Here is a 27,025-nt window from a genome sequence, read left to right as displayed (position 1 = left end):
AAAATGAAACCTTACCCCCTAACTTTTGAAGAGGCTGCATTAATAAATCAAAGTGGAACTGAAAAGCACATGGTCCATGACTAAACAGAAGACTAAGGCGGAGATAAGGTTGGGTAACCACAGAAATTTATTTGGATCAGTGGTGCTCATGACTGCCCAAGTTTCAGATTAAGCACTCAGAGATCTTCCACTTTCTAACGTTTAAGGTCATCAAAGAAAACATAAATCATAAGCAAAGTGCTGGCTCTCTCCACCCAAAAATATTCTCAGGGCTAGAAAAGAATTTCTTCCAAAAGGATGTGATAAATATCATAAACAGTAACCGGAGACATCTGTTAATACAGTAATTTGCAAAAATCAGATGACTCCAAAAAGACTAATAAAGCATTTTCTTTATTGGAAAGCATTCATACATACCTTTAGAATTTTGTTCTGTCTTTAAGCAACTAATAAGTTAAAATGTCCCTAGAATCAGAATTTTAGGAATGAGAAAAATGGCATTTCTCAAACATTGTGTCAATACTCAAAATATGAACATAAACCTTCAAGTAAATTTAAACAAGGTAATCTTATAAAAACTAGAATCTACTAAAACCTATTTTGTTTTCAAACACCATATCGTACACAAAATTATGTTTTCACCTAGGATTTAACAGCCAAAGGATTTTAGTGTTAAAAACAAACTAAAAAGCATCTTTCTATTCCTCTTAAAAGCTCCAAGTTAAATCAAAATTCCCATTTTGTTTTTTTTTTTATGAACTAAGCTCTATGCTTTATTTGGATTTTATTAGTTCCCCCCCCAACCACCACCAATATCCTTTTTTCCATTCCAGGATTTTTTTTTTTATTTGCATCCAAATTAGCATCTAGTGCAACAATGATTTCAGGAGTAGATTCCTTAATGCCCCTTACCCATTTAGCCCATCCCCCCTCCCACAACCCCTCCAGCAACCCTCTGTTTGTTCTCCACATTTACGAGTTTTGTCCCCCTCCCTGTTTTTATATTATTTTTGCTTCCCTTCCCTTGTGTTCATCTGTTCTGTGTCTTAAAGTCCTCACATGAGTGAAGTCATATATTTGTCTTTAATTTCGCTTAGCATAATACCTTCCATTTCCATCCATGTAGTTGCAAATGGCAAGATTTCATTCTTTTTGCTCTCCAAGTAATACTCCATCATGTATGTATGCCACATCTTCTTTATCCATTCATCCGTCGATGGACATTTGGGCTCTTTCCATACTTTGGCTATTGTGGATAGTGCTGCTATAAACATGGGGGTGCATGTGTCCCTTCGAAACAGCACACCTGTATCCCTTGGATAAATGCCTAGTAGTGCAATTGCTGGGTCGTAGGGTAGTTCTATTTTTAGTTTTTTGAGGAACCTCCATATTGTTTTCCAGAGTGGCTGCACCAGCTTGCATTGCCACCAACAATGCAAAAGAGATCCTCTTTCTCCGCACCCTCGCCAGCATCTGTTGTTGCTTGAGTTGTTAATGTTAGCCATTCTGACAGGTGTCAGGTGGTATCTCATTGTGGTTTTGATTTGTATTTCCCCGATGATGAGTGATGTGGAGCATTTTTTCATGTGTCAGTTGGCCATCTGGATGTCTTCTTTGGAGAAGTGTCTATTCATGTCTTCTGCTCATTTCTTCACTGGATTATGTGTTTTTTTGGGTGTTGAGTTTCGTAAGTTCTGTATAGATTTTGGATACTAACCCTTTATCTGAGATGTTGTTTGCAAATATCTTCTCCCATTCTGTCAGTTGCCTTTTAGTTTTGCTGATTGTTTCCTTCGCTGTGCAGAAGCTTTTTATTTGATGAGGTCCCAGTAGTTCATTTTTGCTTTTGTTTCCCTTGCCTCCGGAGACGTGTTGAGTAAGAAGTTGCTGCGGCCAAGATCAAGAGGTTTTTGCCTGTTTTCTCCTCGAGGATTTTGATGGCTTCCTGTCTTATGTTGAGTGAGGTCTTTCACCCATTTTGAGTTTATTTTTGTGTATGATGTAAGAAAGTGGTCCAGGTTCATTCTTCTGCATGTCTCTGTCCAGTTTTCCCAGCACCATTTGCTGAAGAGACTGTCTTTACTCCATTGGATATTCTTTCCTGCTTTGTCAAAGATCAGTTGGCCATACGTTTGTGGGTCCATTTCTGGGTTCTCTATTCTGTTCCATTGATCTGAGTGTCTGTTCTTGTGCCAGTACCATACTGTCTTGATGATTACAGCTTTGTAGTATAGCTTGAAGTCTGGGATTGTGATGCCTCCTGCTTTGGATTTCTTTTTCAAGATTGTTTTGGCTATTCGTGGTCAAAATTCCTATTTTAATAAAAGCATTTCATTTTAGGTCTCCTTTCAACTCCTTAATATTCTAGAAAATGTCAAGAGTAAGAGAATCACAGAAAATAACATTTTCTTAACATTTAATTAATGTCAGAGGAAGAGAAAGAAGAAGGGAGACTCCCTTCCCAGACTCCCTTCCCAGACTCCCACCCAATACTGGACACTCTGCCGGGGGCTCCCGAATGTGGCAGCTCACGGGCTCCAGGACAGTCTGAGAGGCCAGGGAGGAGGACCAATGTCCTCGACCGTGTTCCCAGGCCTGTGTTGAGCACTGTCACGCACTCTGCTATACAGGAATACTAAAGAGGCTGTGTGGGGCTCAATGACTGGGGAGATGTGGGGGCAGAGCCAACACCAACACTTTGAGGTCACACTTGCCACAGGCCGCAGTAGAGGTGTCGGCTTGGAGCACGGACCAGCTGAGTAGGGATGAGACCCATCACTTAGGTTTCTTGAACTAATAGATAGTCTAACCTCATTTAATATATAATTTAAGAACTTGCAGAGAACTATCCACTTCGCTTTGTCAGAGGTAAGCAAAGTTTAAAGACGTTTGTTAAGAGTTCCAATTATTTTCAGTTCTCTCTTGATAAACTTAACAAAAGTGGACAACAACCTAAGCTCTATCCGTGGGAACCACATCATTAACTTCAAAAAGAATGAATAAGTCAAAACTCTCAAAGTGCTATACTGACTGGTAGGCTGTAAACTGCAATGAAAAAATAAGCTTTGGGGGAGGCACCTGGGTGGCTCAGTCAGTTGAGTGTCTGACTTCAGCTCAGGTCATGATCTACGGTTAGTATGTTGGAGCCCTGTGTGGGGCTCTGTGCTGACAGCTCAGAGCCTGGAGCCTGCTTCCGATTCTGTGTCTCCCTCTCTCTGCTCCTCCTGTGCTCGTGCGCTCTCTCTCTCTCCCTCCATCCCTCTCTCTCCCTCTCTCTCTCAAGAATAAACATTTAAAAAAAATACTTAAAAAATATAATAAGCTTTGGGGCACCTGGGTGGCTTAAGTCGGTTGAGCATCTGACTCTGGATTTTGGCTCTGGTCATGATCTCATGGTTCATGAGTTCAAGCCCCTCATCGGGCTTGCACTGATGGTGTGAGCCTGCTCGGGAGTCTCTCTCTCTGTGCCTCCCCTACGTGGGCACACGTGTAGGCATGCACCCTTTCCTCTCAAAAATAAATAAACTTAAAAAAATGTTTTATTGAAGAGCACAGCTTGCAGGCAAATCCCGATTGTGAGCAGTGTTTTAGCCACATACAGACACAAAAAGTTAAAACGCCGAAAATGAATTTCGAACTGCATTAAAATAGCCAAAGCCCAAGAGTTATCATCATTCCTTTGCCTGAACTTCTCCTTTTCCGCTTCTTTTCCCTTTACGAACAGCAAGCAGTCCAAGTAACTGGAGTAAAGGTTTGTCGAAGACGGAAGTTTAAAAAGCAGGTTGGGGCCTACAGGCGAGGGCTGGTTCCGAGACGAACAAGCAGATCAGTAAGTGTACCAAGGGGGACCAGAGCCTTTCATATTCGCAACTGTCAGACAAGGAATTTGCACACACAGGAGGGTGAAGGCTAGAGGCACTCGTGGTACTGGACTGGAACCAGAGGGATCAGTGTGAACGGGGGGCATCCAACGCCCAGAGCCAGACACACAAACACACCTAGGTGTGTGTGAATGGGTGTGGGTGATTCTATATAGCAAAGGTGCACATGTGTCCCAGCTCTGTCTACGGACAGGACCTAGAAGCCCCACACACCAGCCACAACACGAGAACATCCGCTGCCCTGTAAAACCACACTTGATTCAACACGGAAACAGCTGATTTGGGGCTTGGGTAGAGAAAATACAAGATGGGTTGGGAATACTTTTTGTGTCGGAAAGTACAGAAATGCTCAAAACGTTGGGAACTTATCATAAAGAGAGAAGAGTCGATCTGAAGGGGCTCCCACTGGCCTAATCTGAGACAAGCTGAACATCAAATAAATAATAGGAGTAATGGATTACAGGCCATTGAATAAAAGAGGAAACCATAAATTCACTCTGGCATAAATAAATAAATGAGGGAGAAGGGAAACCCCTTCCTTTTAAAAGAATGTCAACTAATAAATGCAGAAGAAAAAAGCAGTTAGAAAATCACCATCTGGCAACCAGCACAGTAAAAGTTACCTCAGGCAGGAATCATTAGTGGATGGACATTGACTTGGTCTCAAAGCATCTCCTCACAAATGACTTCTTAGTTACAAAAGGAAAAATAATAATCTTACTTTGAAGAACAAGGGCCGACACCACTTTAACCAACTGGTCAAAGTTAGCGGCAACAGTAATTAAGTATCATTCTTCTGCAGTATTCCTGCCAAAAATTCATAATCGAATTTTAATCATGAGGAAGCAAGAAATGAACCCAAACTAAGACACGCTCTACTGCCCAGTACTCTTCAAATGTGTCAAGGTCATCACAGACAGACCAAGGAACTTTTTCCAGATGAAAGGAGACGAAGATGTGGCAATAAATGCCACCTGTGAGCCCACACTGGATTCTAGACCCAGAAAAGGAAAGCAGCAGGACATTCAGTAAGGTCTACAGCTTCATGGTATTTTATCAACGATAACTTTATGGGTTTGATAATTATGTAAGATGAAACATGTGAAGACACTAGGTAAAAGTACATGGGAACACTATACTATTTTTGCCAGTTTTTCTATTTCTCAAATGGTTTTTAAATGAAGAGTTAAAACACTTAAAATATTTTTTAAATCATCAACAAAGGTTAAAACTAGTGGGTGAAAGTTTGGTAAGAAAGTCTGATAAGTTCTGAACAAAACTTCTTGTTGGTCGGTGATACAGGGCATTATTGGGACAACTAGTCAAATGTGAATGGAGTCTGAAGATCAGTTCTTAATACTGTATCAATGTAAACTTCTTGTTTTCAATGATTATACTATGATTATCCTATACTGTGGTGACCTAGGGGAGTTTTATTTTCTTTAGGAAGTATATACTGAAGGAATTTCAAGTAATGGAATATCTTGTCTGCATCTTATTTTCATATGGTTTAGAAGAAAATATGTACACATAACACAGGGAAAACAACAAAGCAAACATGGTAAGATATTAATGATGGAGAAACTTGGGTAAGGAGTATATAGGATTTCTTAGTAGTATTCTTGCAAGTTTGCAATTATTTCAAAATAAAATGTATTTTAAAAAATTAGATTGAGTAGGAATGTGCAGGGCCACGAACGCCAGGGAAAGATGTATGGCTTTTATTGCCCAGAGAGAGGAGAGCCACTGAGAGTTTCTAAGGTAAAATATGATGTAGTGTAGTCAAATGCTAGCAGGATGGGACAGTCTAGACTTGAACTAAGTGTTCAACAAAAGTACCACTAACCAGTGGAAAGGAAGGACTTCGAGGCAACTTTCCAGACTCCAGCTGGTACATGCGGAGATAGACTTCAACCTGAGGCGTGGCCTCAGTGACACAGCGAACGACTTTCAGGGCGTGAAGGACGTCACAGTACTGCTCCTTGCGGTACAACATCACCTGGGCATGGGACTCATGGTGTGGAGGCAGGATCCCTATATGGAGACGGAGGGGGGGAAGGAAAGTGCAAAAACACTGAGATGCAAATCCAAATCGCCCCTTTATTGGAGAGAATCAAGTGAGAAGCTGCCCATTACAATCAGACTAGAATCACACAGATATTTAGTTACCATACAGATTCTGTTTTAGAAATTCTCTCTATATAAAACAATCTTAAATTTTAAGTACTATCATTATTTCAATGGTACCTGCATCATTGATATTTAAGAGAAATGAAATGGCATCATAAAGCCCTTGAGTAAGTGTGCCACTTAAACTCAAGATAACCACATCAATCATCAAGACGATTTAATTAAATGTATGGTTGTCAGCCCGGGGCCACCCTCGGCTCCTACAGACCGGTCTCCAGTTGTTGCATGTTGCTCCTGCTATGCACTGAACTGCTTCCCCCAAAATGCAGATGTTAAAGCTCCACCCCAGTGTGGCTAAATGTAGAGACAGTGCCTAGAAGGAGATTAAGGTTAAATGAGGCTGTAAGGGTGGACTGCAATCCAACAGAGCTCCGGCCCTTACAAGAGAAGGAAGAGATACATTTGCTCTCTCTCTGCCATGTGGGGACAGATTGGGATGGTGGCCATCTACAAGCCAAGTGAGGCCTCACCAAGAACCAAACCAGCCAGCACCGTGATCTTGGATTTCTCAGCCTCCAGAACTGAGAGAACATAAACTGTTGTTTAAGCAGCCCGGTCTGTGGTATTTAGTTATGGCTGCCCTAGCCAACCATACAGGCCCCTCATCTCAGGACCAGCACCAACGTATCAAATCCTTCTCTTCCCCGATGATCAAAACTTGCTCACAAAGTAGCCTAGCTTCGGGACCACAGAAATCTCTGATTTTCACTGATGAGACCACCTTACATCATATTCTGATGCCATTTCATGCTGACTCATTTAAACATGCCTACCTATGAGGTTTGGGGGCAAAAACCATCTTTTTTACAAACAAATGGCATGGAAAAAGCATAGTGGGAGGAGCACCGGACAGGCTTTTAGCAAACATAGTTTCTAGTCCCATGTGTGAGAACACCAGGACTCTCAAAGTGTCTCTCTGGGAACTTGTTTCCTCAGCTGTCAGAGGTGGGAAATGGGATGGGTAAGCATCTCACCGAGCGTCCTCTGCACAACACGAGCCCTAAAAGCCCGCATGAAAAGAAGGATGCCAGGGTCAAACAGGTTTGTAAAACGCTGACAATGAATTTTCAAGGCTCTAAATTCTGCTATAAAAAAAAAAAAAAAAACCGTATTTATTCCGGCCTCATTAAATGTAACAAGACTGTACAGGAACATGGACTCTGGAGTCCAAGTTCCTGGGTTTGAACTCTAACTCCACAATTAAGTGGCTGGACGGCTGTAGGCCACTTACTCAATCTCCCCTCAGAGAAGGCTGAGCTTCTCCATCTGAAAAATGAGACTAATAATATGTGTCATACAGTTGCTGTAATGAATAAAAAATTATATAAAGTGCTTCGAAAGTACACAACACATACTAAGCTAGTGTGTTAGCGTATATCTGATAAGGATCACTCTTTTAGTAGAAAACACCACAGATACAGTATGCTAAAGAACAGTCTGGAAAACAAAAGGTGGGTGAGCACAAGAGACTTTAGCTAACATGACGCAATGTTAACATCAGAACCTAACTCGCTTAAATGTTCTTTGTCCTGACAGAAAGCTTCACCTACCTTAGCTTTGGAGTTCCGTACCAGGCTTCCGCAAAAGCCAAGGGAATACACTAACATGTCCTCCAAATCTGGGCTAATAAAGATTAAACAGCTGTAATTACACCCTCCTCATACTACTTGAGGCAGCACAGTGCCTCCCATGTTCAACCTCAAAGAGCTAGTTCTAAAGTTCTGATAGTTACCTGAAATGGTATCAGCAGGCCTGACAAGGTCCCTGAGTAATCAACCCCTGTTCTAGGAAGAGTCAGCCCGTCTCCTTACACGGCATGGCGGCTCCAAATCTCCAGTGTCTTTACCACAAAAATAACAACAAAGACTTACCTGGTAAAGACAAGTGGGGAAAACAGGGGTGACGAACAAGCCTGGACACTCTCGAGGTGTCACAAAGCACAACTGTACGTCTCCCACCCAATCCACTGGTGTTAGTAACTAATAAGACACATAGTATTTCCCAGCAGAAAGAGTGTCAGCATCCCTGGAAGGCATTTATTTTGATGGCCACTGGAAACACCAATATTTAAGAACAAAGGCTCAAGATGTAAGAAAAACTAAAATAGTTGATACCTGCTCTCTGGGCAGTAACTGCACTGTTACCCACCAGACATACGAGTGCTCAAAGACTGTCGGGATGCACAACAAAGCAAGGCATTCCACTTTCTAGAATGGACTGTGCTTGCTCACTGCCTCCACATTACATAATCAGACTTAGGACAGCAGATGTCTCAAGTCCTGCAAATACAGTACATTTTGGAAAGAGAATGAGGTCGACAGTCTATCTTACCTTCAAACGGGCTCCACCAACCTAAGTTCGAATCCTAGCTCTGCCACTTACAGACTAGAAGGCCCCAGGCAAGGGATTTAGCCTTGCAGTCTTTTCTCCCCATCTGCAAAACTGGGATATTAATACCTACCTCACAGGAGAATTTGGCGATTACTCGAATTATTTGTTTGCTTAAGGAAGAAAGAAAAGGAGGATGGCAACGGACAGGTATTATAAGCATCAGCAGGCCCAGCAGAAATCGAGAAAAAAACACTTGGCTCAAAAGGCCAGTCACCTGTGGCCCCTAATACACTTTTTCTCCCACAGAAACTGAGCAGGCGCATTTCTCCTTCTCCTTCAGCCACTCGTCACTGGAATGTATCCATTTATGCTTCTAGGAAGTAAAAACTCCTCCATTTCTTTCTGACTCTGCTAGCACTCATCAGGAAGTTAGACCCCCTAGAGCTGGGAATCACAGAAATAACAAATTGAGAGCCACAACCTAGGAGTTAATTTAATTTAGCTCAGTAACCTCATTTTACAGGTGCAAGAGCTGAGGCCTAGCCGGGGTCTTCCTCAGGTTTACCCAGTTGACAGTGAAGCCCAGGCCAGCTCTTTCTCCAGTCCAATGCTCTCCCCGCACCTTGTTTCAGGAACACACCTTACTTCCTCTTCTATTATTACTGACGCCCGTAGAGTAATATTTAACGTACTGCTACTGAAATCACCTTCTCAAAGGCTTTCACAGTGAGCAATAATTCAGTCTCCTGACATTAGGCCCAATATGCAGCAAAGGGCCTAGAAGAATCCTCTCTTTCCTGACTGATAAGAATGACAAATATCCCATCACTCAACATTTTTGAAGATAAATCTTCCAACTCTTGGGTCTCATACCTAGAAGCACCTTCCATACCAACGCACGGTACATGGACGGGAGAGGGAATCTCTGACTAAAAGTACAAAGTTTCTCGATATCTAGAGGAAGAAACAAAGAACAATTGGTTAGAAACTTTATGCTGACGACGCGGAAGTGCATTTCGGTTTTTTGTTTGTTTGTTTGTTTGTTTAATTCAAGTACAGTAAGACAGTTCTCCAGAGGATGTCCACTACAGTCAGTAAATCTAGAAAAGGCAACACTGGTCTGATTTCTAGCCTGGGTGTTTCACCAACTGGCTACTTGAAAACAATCAGTGCTTCATAGCCTAGGAGATGCATGTTGCATACATTACTACGTTCCCTGTGTCACATTAGCAGTAGTTACTATTTACAGAATTTCATTTAATCCACACTGCAAGCTTGTTGGGTAGTTATTGTTTTAAAGCTGCAGAAACTGAAGCCCCAAGCAGGTAAGTGACTTTAGTTAGCAGAGCTAGTGAATGGCATGGTCAGCCCTTAGATCCCCACATTCTCCAATAAACCACACTCAACTGTCCTGAACCTCAATTCCCTGTGCTTGTCAAATTCCAGCCATGCTTAAAACACAAAGATCAGGAGGGAAATGGTTTTGAAATTTTAGAAGCATTCTATGCATATAAAGTACTATTTTTACCTATGGTTCAGTTTATTTTACTTTAGTCAGCAGAACAGACCTTGTTATTACTACAAAGCAACTAAGATGTCAACACATAATGTAGTCTCACGGTATTTGCCTCGGAGAAAAATCGTGGGGAGAGTTATGAATTTACCCAGAAGCTATGATAACAGCTCTGAAAACAGAGGAAATATATGGGTCTAATATGAGAAAAAGTACCACAGCCTTCTTAACAGTCCTTTCAAAGACATCCGACTCAGCCTCAGCAAATAGAAGCTTGAAAAATCCATAACCTCTCCCAAAATACACCATTTACCTGTTATCCTATCACTAAAAAATACAGCAGGTAACAAATACTTCTGAATGTCTTTTAAGATACCACTTCTGGGGCGCCTGGGTGGCGCAGTCGGTTAAGCGTCCGACTTCAGCCAGGTCACGATCTCGTGGTCCGTGAGTTCGAGCCCCGCGTCAGGCTCTGGGCTGATGGCTCAGAGCCTGGAGCCTGTTTCCGATTCTGTGTCTCCCTCTCTCTCTGCCCCTCCCCCGTTCATGCTCTGTCTCTCTCTGTCCCAAAAACAAAATAAAAACGTTGAAAAAAAAAAAAAAGATACCACTTCTTTCAGGACTGCTGGGACGACTAAAACCCAATAACCTCAATCTAACTTGTAAAACTCACCGAGCCGGTCATCTTTTAGGAGAATCTCCAATGATTTCTTTTCTTCAACTCCACGAAACCCCACTTTCTCATAATACACTGAACGGAAGTTTCTCTGAGAGTCGTCAGTCATGTTTCATTCTTGGAGAGAGAAAGAGTAGGGAGAGGGAAAGAGTGAGCTTAAAAACAGAGACTGGACAATTTGGGAACTTTTCCAATGATTTTCTCAAACTTCCCCACGAATTCAATATACTAAAATAAACTGGCTGCCTTTGCACAGGACTCAACATTATCTATTTTTTTAATGTTTATTCATTTATTTTGAGAGACAGACAGACAGAGAGAGAGAGAGAATCCCAAGCAGGCTCCACGCTGTCAGCACAGAGATGAACAGGGCTGGATCTCACAAACCATGAGATCATGACCTGATCTGAAATCAAGAGTCACTTAAATACTGAGCCACCCAGGCGCTCCTAAATGTCTCATTTTAAACAACTAACACCACCTCACCTATGTTCCTTGGCCAAAAACCAGGACATAAAACTAAAGTCCTCTGAGCTGCTAAAATAGATTTCACAAGGTGCATGCACTAAGGCTCCTACTTTACTTATGGGAGTTCCTGGCCATTATACACGTTCAAAGAAAAGAAGGAAAAAAAAAAAAACAAAACACTAGTGAAATACGAGGATAAGACGTCATACAAAAGGGGTTACCAAACAGTCTCCACTAGGAATTGTTTTTGTTTTTACAAATATTCTGCATTAAAAAAACGAAACTGTATTCTAAAATGCTGGCATTGTGTCTTTAGGTAGGATTCCGGGTGATTTCCTTTCTTTTGCTTAGCCGTACTTTCAAATGGGCATTCTGTGAAATAAAAAACTAAACTACAAAAAAAGTAAAAACAACAACAACAAAACAAGCTTCTCACTTAGTTTTCCTTTAAACACAATCCTACCAAATGCAGTTATCGAAATCAGAGCCCACAAGAGACGAACAGCACTGAACTGTAAACCAGAAGGGGGGCAGGAGTGAAGCCTATTAATAAACGATGCCACAGAACTGAAGACAGAATAACGACTTAAAATCTGGCATTGGGACTCAAAAAGTTCAGCAGTGTCAGGTTCTTTCACAATAATGTTCATAGAACTGACTGCAAGACATCGGGGGAAAGGTGAGATTAGGTTGGCATTTTAAGAATAAAATGGATGTAAGGCATTTTGCAGAAAGTATTACACTGCCTGAAATCAAATACTTAAAATGTCAGTGCAAAAAGGAGTCTAATCCTCAGGTTTTAGAAATCCTGACAAGTCCCCAGCGAGGAAGGGAGGGTTGAGTTCCAGACAAGCCAAGGTCTTCCTTATCGAAAACTCTGCACCCCTTCGGTCTCAGGAAAGGTAAAGATTCGTTAAAAAGGAGAAATTCTAAAGGGTTCTGAGCTTTGGGGACCACACGTTTTAAACAAAAACAAAAACGAAACAAAAAACAAAAATTCCAGGGTGGCTCAGCGGGTAAGCATCAGACTTTGACTCAGGTCGTGATCTCGCGGTTTGTGAGTTCGAGCCCCGCGTCGGGCTCTGTGCTGACAGCTCTGAGCCTGAAGCCTGCTTCTGATTCTGTGCCTTCCTATCTCTCTGCTTCTCCCGTGTTCATGCTCGCTCGCTCTCTCTCTCAAAAATAAATAAGCATTAAAAAAATTAAAAAAAAAAATTCCAAAGCACTAAAACGCCAAATGAGTTCGGGGATTTCTTTAAAAGCAGCAAACAGCTGCAGGGCGGTGCGGTGCCCGTTACCTACACACACGATTCTCAGATTGCACTACGATGGCTACAGGTCCTCCCGGAGGAAAATCCTGTAATTTACACGCCGGCCCCTGAGCGTCCACCTGAGGAAAAGTCAACACACCCTGCTCCACGACCCCAGGTCCCCCTGTTATGCTTCACCTCTAGCAGTGGAAACCACACCCGGGTTGAGACTAAGTGGTCCGGGGGGAGGCGGCGGAAACCAGGCCCAGCGCGCTGACCGGCCGGCGGGCAGCGGAGGCGACGTGAAGGCCGCCGAGGGGACGGGCGCGCCCGAGGGCGGCACCCGGGGCGGAGGGAGGCTACGGGGCACCTGCGCCCGGTTAGCCAGCGCCCCTTCGCCTCCGCCGTCGCCGGACGTGACGTCAGCACCCGCTCGGAGGGGCGGTGCCGAGAGTGCGCGTGCGTGTGGAGCATGCGCAAAGTTCTACTCGCGCCCTGAGACCGGGACGCTTTGGAGAGCAGAGAGGATCTGGCGTTGTGGGCTTAGACTCTCTCCGCGGCGCCTGGCAGTGGTAGCGGTCCTCTAATTTTCCACTCCTGGTCCGAAGAATCTGGCAACCACCTTATTCCTTACGTCCTGGCTAGTGTTTGGGATGCTCTCTCCTCTCCGGTCCTTAAGGTCCCCGCCTGCATGGGAGGGCGGGGAAAGCTCCTCGGCCCCGTCTGCGGTGGAAGACTCCTGCTTTATTTCCTTTTTCTCCGTCCACTATGTGGAAACAAGTAAAGACCAACCACACGAGAAACGCAAAGGCAATTTATTCAGAGCTTGCTATGCAAGAGAGCCACCATCACTTGAGTTTTGGCAGAAAATCAAAGGCAGGCAGAGGAGTGGGAACGGTTGGTGGAGAAAAAAGGGAAGGAATGCTTCAGGCGTGCGCTCGTTGGAGGCTGCAGGGGAAGCGGTAGGGAGACTAGTTAGAAGTGGGACGTGCTGTGTGATCCCTGGCCATCGCCAGTTAGCCATGTACGGCTTTCGTTGGACCCAGGTCGGGAGAAAGATTAGGGAAGCTGTGAGTTGTTAATCACGTCCTGGACATTTGGGGGCAATTGTTACAGTCTTTATTGTTTACCTTCCTGGGTGGTTATTGAAGCCAGCAGCCCGGCTTCCTGCAAGTCTGACTTCTAGCAGGCAGGCTTGCTAGGCAGATGACTATAGATAAGGGGTTGGTTTTGTAGCTAGGTTGCTGCAAGTTGTGGGTCAGAGTCCTATTTTTATATGTGTCTATTCAGGCTCTCACGTTAAACACTAGAAAATGAAGTTCTATGGAAAGTGAGGTTTAAAACCAAGGTATACTAAATACAAGCCCCAATTTATTAGATTCAGCAGACATAAAACTACTCTGTAAGATGGCTCCTGAAGTTTATAAACATTTTCAGTTTCCCTCCTTACCTTGTCACACACCAGCACTGGTCCTGGGGACATCCCTCTGAGCACACTGCCTGGGTGGGTTTTTAAATCACCACAGCTTGAGAGGTACCCCTTAGAGAAAAGTCCGTTTTAAGGGGGGTGTTGTCCCCTTAAAAGCCCAAATCTGTACAGAACAAACCCCACAGAGGCCAAGCTCTACAGGGAAACTTTGAAATCAGTGGTCTGGAAGTCAGTCCAGTTACGGTGTCCATAAGTTTGTGGTGTAACGGCTAAATAGAACTTTTATTTATTTATTTTTTTTTTAATTTTTTTTTCAACGTTTATTTATTTTTGGGACAGGGAGAGACAGAGCATGAACGGGGAAGGGTCAGAGAGAGAGGGAGACAGAGAATCGGAAACAGGCTCCAGGCTCTGAGCCATCAGCCCAGAGCCTGACGCGGGGCTCGAACTCACGGACCGCAAGATCGTGACCTGGCTGAAGTCGGACGCTTAACCGACTGCGCCACCCAGGCGCCCCTAAATAGAACTTTTAAAAGAAGCATGTGGTGGTGGAACTAAGCCCTTATGGTCCTCCCAACCCCCCTACCATCACCGTCTTTGGTTCCTGAGTATTGGGGTACTAAGCCTTGCTTGGGCAGTGTTTCTTCAAATTGGGAGGAATTCTTTAAGTTACAGCTTTCAAGAATTCCACTTTATTTACTTCATCTGAAACTGGGACAATTCACTAATTTTACAATTTCCTTTTTTTATTTTAAATTTTTTAATATTTATTTATTTATTTATTTATTTAGATTTGAGAGAAAGAGAGAGAGTGACAGAGTGTGAGCAGGGAAGGGCAGAGAGAGCGAGGGAGACACACAGAATCCGAAGCAGGCTCCAGGCTCTGAGCTGTCAGCACAGAGCCGGACACGGGGCTCGAACTCACATACTGTGAGACCATGACCTGAGCCGAAGTCAGACGCTTAACCGACTGAGCCACCCAGGCGACCCCCACTTTTTAAAAAAATTTTAAAATAGAGCTAATCATGGTGACAATATCATAGAGGTATTGGAAGGATTAAATGAGAAAGTGTTTGGCTCAGTGCCTGGCACTTGGCACAGTGAGGGTATATGCACATCAGCTGCCAATAGCTGAAGGGTGACAATATGGTTGTCTTTAACTGCCATTCACTGTGCTTTTTGATGAGCTGATAAACAGAATGTTTGGAAGCTTCTATAGGAAATAAGTCTCTTAGAGACTGTTATTAACTTTGCAGCCAGAGTGACCTTTTTTTCGTTTTCTTTTTTTAAAATTTTTTTTTTCAACGTTTATTTATTTTTGGGACAGAGAGAGACAGAGCATGAACGGGGGAGGGGCAGAGAGAGAGGGAGACACAGAATCGGAAACAGGCTCCAGGCTCCGAGCCATCAGCCCAGAGCCTGATGTGGGGCTCGAACTCACAGACCGCGAGATCGTGACCTGGCTGAAGTCAGACGCTTAACCGACTGTGCCACCCAGGCGCCCCAATAAACATTTTTTTAATGGCCTTTCTCTGCTTAAAATCCTCTGTGCCTCTTTACCTCAACCTCACCTATCAGGCTCCCTCTTGCCTTAGGACTTTCTCACGTTTGTTCTCCCTTCCTGAAATGCTCTTTTCCCAGACAGCCACATAGCCTGTTCCCTGACCTCAATTTTGGTCAAATGCTTCCTCCGACAGGCCTGTTATAACCACCCTACCTAAAATGGCAAACTCATTGCCCAAATCCCAGCTTCCTCCCACACTCTACTTTTCCTTTCTTCCGCATCACTTACCACCTCACACACAACGTAATCCGCACACTCATTGTAGTTGTTATTGAGCCTCTCACCAGAATGCCAGTTTCACAAGGTGAGGAACCTTTGCCTTGTTAACTGATGCATTCCCAGTTTGTGGGACGGGGCTTGGCACGTAGTAAGTGCTCGACTGAGACTCCAATGAAAAGAGATCCCACACTGTGAGTGGGCAGCCATTCTGTCCTTCTTTAATGTTGTGCGCTCAGAGCTCCTAAAACCCTTGGAATGTCCTAAGTGTAGAAAGTGATAAAGACGCCTTGCGTCATGTTAATGAGGTGACTTGGGAACCACACCTGAGGATGGGGGCTGGTTGCCTGGAAAACCAACCAGGTGATTAAAGGGTCAGGACTTTCAGTCCTGCCCCCATGACCTCCAGGAAGGGGAGAGAGGCTGGAGGCTGACTCAGCCCTCAACGGCCAATGATTTAATCACCCATGCCCGTATAATGAAGCCTCCATCAAAACCCCCAAGAGGAGGGGCTTTGGAGAGCTTCCCGGTTGGTGAATGCTTGCAGATTCGGGGATAGTGGTGCACGCGGGGAGCGCGTGGAAGCCCGTGCCCCTTCCCCCACACCTTGCCCTAAGCAGGTCTTCCATCGGGCTCTTCTTGAGTTATATCCTTTTATAATAAACTAGCAATCTAGTAAGTGAAGTGTTTCTCTTAGTTCCGTGAGCCACTCTAGCAGATTAATCAAACCCAAGGAGGAGGTGGTGGGAACTTCCAGTCTACAGCTCGTCAGTCAGAAGCCCAGGAGACAGCCTGGATTTCCAACTGGAATCTGAAATAAGGGTGGCGGGACACCCATTTGTAGGACGGAGCACTTAATCTGTGGAGTCTGATGCTATCTCTGGGTAGATAGTGTCAGAATTGAGTCAAAATGTAGAATACCCAATTAGTGTCCCAGAGTTGCGTGGTGGTGTGGGGAAACCATCCCCTCCGCACGCTCGCACACACACACACACACACACACACACACCAGAATTGGATGACACAATCTTAGCGGGCAATGCAATTTTCACGAAATTTAATTGAAATGTGAATTTTTCAAAGTCACAGGTGCGCTTCATTCTGACCGTATACCTTGCGGCCCGGTTGTGGCGTCACTTCTCACTGCCTTGTAACCTGACTGCCCCCTGGTGGTTAACTGTCCTCACTAAATCCCGGGAATAATTGTATCGCTAGTCAGTCCATCAAATCTGGTTGGAAGGGATTCAGAGTCAGCCAGTCCCATTAAATGTGCAGACACCTAGACTTCAGGGTATGAAAACAGAAGAATATGTTTAGGAATGGCATCATAGCTTTCCAATTTTGAGTTCACTTTCAGCAGGCTAGTATTTACCAAATATCATCTACCTCAACCCCTGGTGTTTTTTTCAAGTGATAAAGAAATGGAGACCCAGTGAGGTTATAGCTCTAAGGCAACTGTCTTCATTTTGAGTAGCAATTAAAATTGATCTAATGACAATCCATTACATCATGATTGGTGGCTATATAAATTCAGGTACTTGATGTATTAAATCGCATCTCCAAAACATCGGAAGAAAGACAAATCTCGGATGTTCGTGGAGGCTCATTTTCCTGGTCATTTGACCAAGAAGTGGCTCAGAGGGTCTGAGTTGGCTCAATCAAATAGGCAGATAGCAGCTGTGGGGCTCTGGATGTTCCCCTATTCTGACGGGTCATAGAAGTTCTCTACCCCACTCTGATCCACCACTGTAATGCATATGTAAAAAATTAAGGGCAGAGGGGCCCCTCTTGATTGGAATATTGGACCCTCTATGACTGGCCTAAGCTCTGGGATAATTAGATTTGAGGGATTGCATGCAGTTGACTACTTTCTACGAGAAGGTTTTTCTCTAATAAACCTGCATAGGTTTATTGATTTATAAAATAAACCTATTTTATACCTGCAGCATTTGACCCTACAGGTGTTTCCATGACCCTTTTCCATGATGCATGACAATACACAGGAGTGTCCTGTGTAGGGGGAGACTTCCGTTGACCTGTCAAAAGTGCTACCATGTGTGTTATGTAGATATGATTACAGACTTCAGTACTGTCCCTATGGTTAGTCCCATAGGCTACCTAGCGCTTAAGGAGTGATTTAACAAATAATGAATCCATTAGCCGCTAAAAATTATTTGGCCTTGGCCCTGTCTGATAGTTTGCATAAATCTTTGGCCCTTTTAGTGTCAAGATGGCATGTAAAGTCAGCAAAGTAAAAAGGAAAACTCCATTTTCAGTGAAACTAGAAAAAAATATATATAAAATAAGTGAAGAAACTTCCAAAAACAGTGGAGAATAAGCAGGGCTCAAGCAGGAGAGAGAAGCTGTGGGTTCGGAGACAGTTTCAGTGGCTTGATTTTTCTTCCCATTATGAGTGATATTTTCTTCTCTCTTTTCATGCTTGGTAACTTTTTATTGGATGCCAGACTTTCACCTTTTTGGGTGCTGAATATAATTGTGTCCCTGTAAATATTCTTGAGCTTTGTTCTAGCATGCAATTCAGTTACTTGGAAACAGTTTGATGCTTTTGGGTCTTGCTTTTAGGATTTGCTAGGTGGACCCAGAGACGCGTTTATTCCAGGGCTAATTATTTCCCACTTCTGAGTGCTCTACCTGATGCTCCATGAATTATGTGGCTTCCCAGTCTGGATGGTGGGAAAAGGCACTAATTCTCCCCAATCCAGTGGATACAGTTCTCTCTAATCCTTTTAGATGATTCTTCCTCCGAAGGTTGTCCCTTTTCACATATGCAACAATCAGCACACTACCGGGAGCTTGAAGGGGACCCTCTGTAGATGTCTGGAGTTTGCTGTCTGTGGTTCCTTCCTCTCCAATACTCCGCCCTGTGAACTCTAGTCACTTTGCTTTCCCTGGTCTCTTAGCTCTGAATCCTCAAACCAAGGAGTCCACCAGGCCCTGAGTGGTCTCCCCTGACTGCACCATGGATTAGAAACTCTCTCAAGGCAGTAAGCTGGGGTTAATATCATGGGTCATACTTCATTTGTTGCCTGATAGCCAAGGTCTTGAAAACTGTTTTGTTTATTTTATCCAGGTTTTTTGGGTGGTTGATTCAGGTGAGAGACACATCTGTCCTTGTTAGGCTACATCTTGGTTAAAAGCAGAGGACCAATAATTATTTTTAATTTTTATCCTTTTCTTTATTAGTTCCAAACATGTCAACAAAACATTCTGTCAGGGGAAAAAATGTTAAGAAATTTACCCAAGTAACAACACATTTGATACTGGAAACCTTAGTACGTAAGAAATGCCATAGAGGGGTGCCTGGGTGGCTCTGTGGGTTCAGCATCCAGCTCCTGACTTCATCTCAGGTCATGATCTCACGGTTCGAGTCCTGCATTGGGCTCTGCATTGGCAGCACGGAGCCTGCTTGAGATTCTCTCTCTCCCCATCCTACTTCTCTCCCCCACTCCCTCTGTCCCTCTCTCCCTCTCCCTCTCTCCTCCCCCCCCCCGCTCCTCCTCCATTCACACAGTCTCTGTCTCAAAATAAATAAATAAACTTAAAAAAAAAAAAGAAAGGCACAGAAGTTTAAGCCGTGTTTCCAAGAATGGGAAGAGAAGACGCTGTGGAGGGAACAGCATTTGTAGAAAAGGGGATAGTTTTATCTACTCCTGAAATCATTGTGACACTATATGCTAACTAACTTGGGTGTAAATTTTAAAATAAATTAAGGGGCGCCTGGGTGGCGCAGTCGGTTGAGCGTCCGACTTCAGCCAGGTCACGATCTCGCGGTCCGTGAGTTCAAGCCCCGCGTCGGGCTCTGGGCTGATGGCTCGGAGCCTGGAGCCTGTTTCCGATTCTGTGTCTCCCTCTCTCTCTGCCCCTCCCCCGTTCATGCTCTGTCTCTCTCTGTCCCAAAAATAAATAAACGTTGAAAAAAAAAAAAAATTTAAAATAAATTAAAAAATGATTGGGCGGGGCGTCTGGGTGGCGCAGTCGGTTAAGCGTCCGACTTCAGCCAGGTCACGATCTCGCGGTCCGGGAGTTCGAGCCCCGCGTCAGGCTCTGGACTGATGGCTCAGAGCTTGGAGCCTGTTTCCGATTCTGTGTCTCCCTCTCTCTCTGCCCCTCCCCCGTTCATGCTCTGTCTCTCTCTGTCCCAAAAATAAATAAACGTTGAAAAAAAAAAAAATGATTGGGGCGCCTGGGTGGCGCAGTCGGTTAAGCGTCCAACTTCAGCCAGGTCACGATCTCGCGGTCCGGGAGTTCGAGCCCCGCGTCAGGCTCTGGGCTGATGGCTCAGAGCCTGGAGCCTGTTTCCGATTCTGTGTCTCCCTCTCTCTCTGCCCCTCCCCCGTTCATGCTCTGTCTCTCTCTGTCCCAAAAATAAATAAACGTTGAAAAAAAAAAAATTAAAAAAAAAATTTTAAAAAAAAAATTTAAAAAAAAAATTAAAAAATGATTAAAAACAAAAAATTAATAAAAAGAAAAGAAGGGGTATTTTTGGCAAGAGATATGGCACCCACCGAACCGCAAAGGTTGACGATGTGTATTTGGAGAATGGAGTCAGCCTGTGGAGGCTGTGTGGGTGTCATGACAGATAAGCCTTCAGAGAAGGAAGGTCGGACATAGAAGGCCGAAGGAACTTGGACCAAGAACGGTCAGGGGAAGAGGTGACTCAGATCCGAGGGAAACCTTAGAACAGATCTCAAAGACCTATAAAGGGGAGAGACCTGGAGGGAAGAGGGCCTTGCTGGAGGTGCTAAAAACCATTGCAGAGGGAGGGCAGGACGGGCTCCAACAGCTGAGAGAATATGAGAGGTCGCAGCCAACCGGGGACTCAAATCTGGGACATCTGGGAGACAGTGGCACAAAAAAAGCCAACATGAGGAAGTCAGCAAGGAGCAGGTTTGAGAACTGGCCGGGTTCAATCCCAAACTAGCTAAGCCTGAGATGTGACAAAGGTCAGCATTTGATGACAATGTCCAGATGCAGCCGAGGATGGTACACCCATGGGGGAAAAAAAACCGCAAAGCTAGGATGTTACATGCATTTTAAAATGAATTCTTGGGCATTCCATCAAATCCTGAACAAAGTGCCTATCGAGAATCCCCTCCACGAGGGGTTAGATTTTCCCCGGTTTCCAGCCGTAGAAACTGCCTGGTACAATTCTCAACAGCAGCAGCAGAGGGTAGCAACGGCAGGTGGTTGGGAGATTCCTCCTGAGGCACCCGAGGGACTTGGAGTTCTGCCTCCAGGTATTTCCAGATGCTGGGGAAGAGCAGGCTGGCCCGGGCTTGCCAGGAAAGCCACACATCCATCTTGCAGAGGGAAACGCTGAGCAAGACAACAGGGACCTCTTTATTCCCTCAAGGAAAAAGCAGAATAGCTAAATTTCTTGAGTGCCTACTATTTCAAGAGCTATGTGTATATTAAGCCACTTAATTATCTTCACAACCTGAAGAAATTGCTGTTATTATTACCATCCACATTTTGTAGGAAATGAGTTCAAGTGGACACAACTTGTAAATAAATGGTTGATATCTGGTCCCAGAGTCCACATACTTCAACATTACATTGTATTCCGTCTCCAGGAAGTGGTATTGTTATTGGAGTGTGTGTGTGTGTGTGTGTGTGTGTGTGTGTGTGTGTGTGTGTGTTTGCATTTTGGTGCCGAGAGAGTTTTTGTTAGTTTGTTTACATTTCGGGTAAGATGAATAACTTGTAGATATTTTTATCTTTTCTTTTAAACTAAGACACGGTAAGAAACAAGTTACTTTGGTTTGCGAGAGCAGAGCCACTCGAAGCGTGTTCTGGGGACCAGTGCTGGTCCCTGAACTATCATGGGTCTGCAACAAGGAAGTACAGAAATTCAGAGCAAGCATTTAGGCCCCCTTGTAGCAATTCGACAGCAATTTTAGGCCTGTTGAATCTAATAATGAAAATTGAGGGCTTGTATCTTGTATCTTTATTTTATTCCCCTAGTAGCGTATATTTATTATATTGGAGAAAAGTGAAATCCACAGCAGACTGGACTTTTTTATTTTTGAAAAGCTGGTTCTTCGCCTCAAGATTGCTTGAAATCACTGCAGTAGAGTTCATAACACAGACATAACGGTCTGTAGGGTTTGGGACAGGTTCCTTTTACAGTGGAAATGAGCAGCTAACACGGTTATCACAACATAGAGGTGCTAAAAAATTATGAAAAAACAGATGGAGTATGGAATAACTTTTTAAAACCCTGTTCTCAGGTATTGCTGAAGTGCAGACATCTGATACCGCAAAGGATTCTGAGGTCCATGTAATAAAGGAGGCTTTCGTCTTGATCTATTCCTAGTCACTTACCTTAGAAAATACCTGATTTTCAGTTGAAAGGTGAGCCCTTGGTCTCCTCCATCCAGCTTTAGTATCAAAAAGTTACTATTTAGGAATGTAGGGGGAAAATTTTTCTAAAAGATGTGACATTTCTCAGGGAACAACAAAAAATCAAACAAAAAACAACTTGTCGAGGCATAAGTAAAATTTTAAAATGGGGGCAGTGGGGCGCCTGGGTGGCTCGGTCGGTTAAGTGTTGGCCTTCAGCTCAGGTCATGATCTCGAGGTTCAGGAGTTCGAGCCCCACATCAGGCTCTCTGCTGTCAGCACCCAGCCCGCTTCAGATCCTCTGTCTCCCTCTCTCTCTGCCCCTCCCCATTCACTCTCTCTCAAAAGTAAATAAACATTAAAAAAAAAAAAAATTAAAATGGGGGTGGAGTTTGTTAGGGTAAAGGAGAAAAAAAGTGAACCGTTCGTGGCTCACTGGCAAGTGTTTTCCTCCTCTGAGGAAATAAAGGGGAAAATGCTTAGTTGCCTTGGTTCAGGAGAACCCGCTTCAGAGTGCACCAACACGGAGTAGATATCCATCCGTGTAATATGATTTGCCAGGATGTGTTTCCCAATTCCCACCCCCCCCCCCCAGCATGCCTCCCCTGCTCCTGCTCTGCATTTAAATGCCCTTCTTTGGGGGTGCCTGGGTGGCTCAGTCGGAGGAGCGGGTCCGACTTCAGCTCAGGCCATGATCTCACGGTTCATGAGTTCGAGCCCCGCATGGGGCTCTGTGCTGACAGCTCAGAGCCTGGAGCCTGCTTCCTATTCTGTGTCTCCCTCTCCCTCTGCCCCTCTCCCCCTCACGCTCTCTTTCTCTCAAAAATAAATAAACATTAAGAAAAAATTATAAATGCCTTCTTTGACTTACGATTCTGCCCACTATCAGAAAGCAAGGAGCCCTGGAAGGACCAGAACATGCAACCAAACTGATCGCTTGTATCCTGGTGTGGACGAGTTTATCAGACCGACCAAGAAAGTGGGATGGGAAAGAAGGGCTGAGGGGCCTGGCAGTGCTTCAGGTGTTCATTCCTATTGAGCAAACACTCCGAGTCACCGCTGTGTGCCAAGCACCGGGAACGCACATCCCCGCCCCCAAGGAGTTGACCGTCTACTGAAGGACATACAAATGAATCCAGAAAAATCACGCAGATATTGGATGCTTTCACGCATATACAAGGTGATATAGAGGGGTCAGAGGAGAATGCATGCAGCCTGGGGCAGAGGGCGGGGCTGTGCCAGCCGTAGCCAGAAAGGTTAATGGGGAGGTGGTTGGAGCCTACTGGTGACTGTGAGACCTTGGGCCTTTTCTCTGAATGAGGAGGGGAGCTTTCTGCAGAGGGGTGACATGATCGGACTCATATTTTACTAAAGAAGAAAACAAAACAACAACAACAACCCAGGGGCGCCTGGGTAGCTCAGTTGGTTGAGCATCCAACTCTTCATTTTGGCTCGAATCGTGATCTCAGGGTCATGGGATCAAGCCCCACACTGAGATCCGTGCTGAACATGGAGCCTACTTAGACAGCTGAAGTCGGGTCTTTGAGGAGTGACCTAAATCAAAAGTCAAGTCAGGTGTGGCCACTGCTGAGAATTTGGAAGCTAGCTCTTGGTGGGTCAGAGTGGGGGAACTTCCTGTCGGGGTGTCACAGGGCCGTCAGAAACAAGACCGAATTTCTCAGCCTTGCAGGCAGGTGTGGCCATGAGACTTAAGTCCTGGACCAAAGGATGTGACAGGGGCGGTATGTGTAAAATTTGGGGTCATACCCTCAAAGAGAAGGGACACGTTCTCCCATTTACTTTTTCCTGCCGCCTGGAATGCAAAGACAGGGGTGAGCCATCTAGAACCATCCAGACAAAGTCAACTTCCTTTGGAAAGGAAAGACAGAGCAACCAGACCAAGAAGCCAGGTGCATGACACCTTAGCCGAGAACAGCCACTACTCCTGCTTTAGCTGTTACGAGAGAGAAAAATATCCTTATCTTGCTTAAGCCTCTGCTGTTTTAGACTCTGTTTTATGCAGCCAAACTTATATTCCAATGAACACAGACTTCCAGAAAAATATCCCCCCAAGACCACTGCTTTGAAGGCCATAAAACCAATTTGAACAGAGATGTGAACACAAAGGTGCCAACTTTACATCTGGAAGAAGGTCAGCGACAGAGAGAAGATCAGAGAGCTCTTTGTGGGCTAAGAAGAAGTCTCAGCAAGATCCACTCCCACCCCCGATTCTGAGCGCTTTTAGCCTTGGAGCGCTGTTAAGTTATTCTGAATCTAGTCCTCTTTCCATCTCTGTGAAGCCTTTACTCTCTTCATTTTCCACCCTTATCCAAGTCATTTTGCCATCACTCCTCCTCCAAAATGCCTGAAACGAAGCTAATCTCTCAGTCTTACGCTTGACCCGATTATCCTAAATTTCAAATCAGAGGCGACTCAATTCCAAAGGACTCTCTCAGCACTCCTCCCCTATGTCCTCACACTTCCTCAGATTGGATTCTCCTGATGTGTGGTTCCCAAGAGGACCCTAAAACCATTTGCTGAGCCCAGAGGTGGCTTACCCAATGTAAGTTCACCCTTTCTCCCTCTTCCCACAAACATGTATTAAGCCCTTATTCTTTGCCAGGGATCATACTGGGCACCAGCCTGGACCACTGGCACCGGGCGACACACGTGCAAAGTCCAGGCATCATGTGACACAGGTGTTCGGTGACTCACTTCTGTCTGTAGGATTTAAGGCCGTATGTATGTGTGATGCAGGTACGGGGAAGGGAGTATGTGAGAACTTTTCTGCCTGGGGTCGGAGCAGAATTTCAACACAATGTAAAGAATGAAAGTCTAATTTTAAAATTAAAAAAAAAAAATGTTTAAATGTTTATTTATTTTTGAGACACAGAGAGACAGAGTGTGAGTGGGGGAGGGTCAGAGAGAGGGGGAGACACAGAATCCGAAGCAGGCTCCAGACTCTGAGCCATCAGCACAGAGCCCGATGCAGGGCTCAAACTCATGAACTGTGAGATCACGAGCTGAGCTGAAGTCAGATGCTTAACCGACTGAGCCACCCAAGCACCCCTTTAAATTTTTTTAATGTTTATTTATTTTTGAGAGAGAGAGAGAGAGACAGAGTGCAAGTGGGGGAGGGGCAGAGAGAGAAGGAGACAGAGAATCCGAAGCAGGCTCCAGGCTCTGAGCTGTCAGCACAGGGCCCAATGTGGGGCTCAAACTCACCAACCATGGATCATGACCTGAGCAGAAGTTGGACGCTTAACCAACTGAGCAACCCAGGTGCCCCTGACAGTCTAACTTTAAACAGGTGGGTGATAGGTAGTCCTAAAGGAAAGCCAGCTTAGAATTTTAGGACATTTCCAGAAATCAACATGCTAGTACACCTTAACATTTATTGCACTGCAGACCTCAGCTCAAATTAATATTCTATTGGGGGGGCGCCCGGGTGGCTCAGTCGGTTGAGTGTCTGACTTCGGCTCAGGTCATGATCTCCCTGTTCTTGAGTTCAAGCCCCGCATTGGGCTCTGTGCTAACGGCACAGAGCCTGCTTGGGATCCTCTCTCTGCCCCTCCCTCCTTCTCTCTCTCTCTCTCTCTCTCTCAAAATAACTTAAAATTTTTTGAATAAAAAAAATGAGTGTCCTCCTGGTTTATCAAGCAAGTCCAATGGGAAGTCAAAGGGGTCTGAATATTTCTATCAACACAGAGCTGCAGTTTGCAAACTGTGGATCGTAAAGAGTCCTCTTTGCTTTGGATCACCAGGAACACTTTCTCCTTGGAAGTGGTCTCTCAAATGCCGCCTGGAGCTCTTGGCCTGGCCCTTCCCCTTAGCGCCTGGTCGGTGGGAGATTGTTAGCACTATCAGAGGAGGGACGTGCTAGGGTAAAGGTAGCAGTGGTCAGACATCGCTGGCCTTTTGCAATGTAATCTGCTCTCCGTACAGATGTTGGTTAGGCTATGACATCTATCATTTGGTATCTGTGTTACCCGTGGCAAGTTGCTCAGCCTATCTGAGCGCTGGATGTGGAAGAGGGTAACCCACAGTGAGGGTGGTTGTAGGATTAAAGGAAGGCACCGTCACACTTGGCACACTTCTGTGGCTGAATAGGGTTCCAGCTCCTGCCAACTCTCCATGGACGAAGTTCTTGCCCTCCTACCTCCGCTCCCTTGTATATTCGTCTTTTCTAGCGAATCACTATAGAGTTACCGGCCCCACCTATGCACAGCCGGAGCCACACCCCCTCTCTGCACCACTGGCGATGGAACCCACTTCTCTATAAAGTCCTGCTCCCCCTTGGGGCGCCTGGGTGGCTCAGTCAGTTGGGCCTCCGACTTTAGCTCAGGTCACGATCTCACGGTCCATGGGTTCGAGCCCCGTGTCGGGCTCTGGGCTGATGGCTCAGAGCCTGGAGCCTGCTTCCGATTCTGTGTCTCCCTCTCTCTCTGACCCTCCCCCATTCATGCTCTGTCTCTCTCTGTCTCAAAAATAAATAAACTTAAGAAAAAAAATTAAAAAAAAATAAATAAAGTCCTGCTCCCCCTGAGCAGTCCTGAGTGCCACACCACCCACTCACTCTTACTTTGGCCCCTGTCTTGGGGTCCCTCATCCACCAATCAGCAGACGCCAAGGCCCACCAGCCCTTATCTGTGCAGATTGTCTGTCTTCCATCAACCCCACGTAGGCCAATCAGGGCAAGGTAGGCACCCCTAGAACCTTGTGAAAAAGGTGGGGGAGACAGAGAGACTTGGCCCACCTCTCTGCCTTCCCCAAACCTGCTCCTTTTCAAATGGGTGCCATACTGAAAAACGATCTGATCAGTCAAGTATCTTTCAGGCAAAATCAACAAGCAGCTTTCATCGGGACTATTTGTACTTTAGTATGGGTAAACCTCTAGCCAGTAGGATGAAGTTTCAGCTATAAACAATAGGATGGGAAGAGAGAATTCCGGGAGTCCAGCCGTTCCAGACCCTCAAATCGGACTAGCTGGGCCAGTTTATTTCACCGCAAGGCAGGTTCTACTCATCGGAGGATTGTGCAAGGAGCTTCTTGCCTAGGTGGCCTTGAAAAGATGTCTTAGGATGCACATATTATAAAACCAAAAGGTTGGAGAAGTTGTCTTAGAGGCCACTCTGTCTAATCAG

General features: G+C 45.0%; 1 protein-coding gene across 6 annotated transcripts in view; it reads right to left on the bottom strand.

The window, feature by feature from the left end:
- Positions 1-12,727, bottom strand: part of TBC1D7 (TBC1 domain family member 7) — a 28,116-nt gene extending 15,389 nt beyond the window's left edge. For 5 of the 6 annotated variants that reach the window (XM_086706271.1, XM_086706272.1, XM_086706274.1 and 2 more), the window contains exons 1-4: positions 12,508-12,727; positions 10,589-10,708; positions 9,276-9,356; positions 5,728-5,915 (exon numbers count right to left, since the gene is read on the bottom strand). In XM_086706271.1, coding sequence (XP_086562397.1) covers positions 5,728-5,915; positions 9,276-9,356; positions 10,589-10,700 — 381 coding nt within the window. In that variant the 5' untranslated portion in view covers positions 10,701-10,708; positions 12,508-12,727. The remainder of the gene's footprint in view (positions 1-5,727; positions 5,916-9,275; positions 9,357-10,588; positions 10,709-12,507) is intronic. The other variant, XM_086706276.1, reaches the window with a different exon arrangement.
- Positions 12,728-27,025: the final 14,298 nt, after the last annotated feature.

Source organism: Puma concolor, chromosome B2, assembly GCF_028749965.1.
Source record: "Puma concolor isolate L17-30 chromosome B2, mPumCon1.1.hap2, whole genome shotgun sequence".
Lineage (NCBI taxonomy): Eukaryota > Metazoa > Chordata > Mammalia > Carnivora > Felidae > Puma > Puma concolor.
This window is presented reverse-complemented; position numbering and strand designations above follow the sequence as displayed.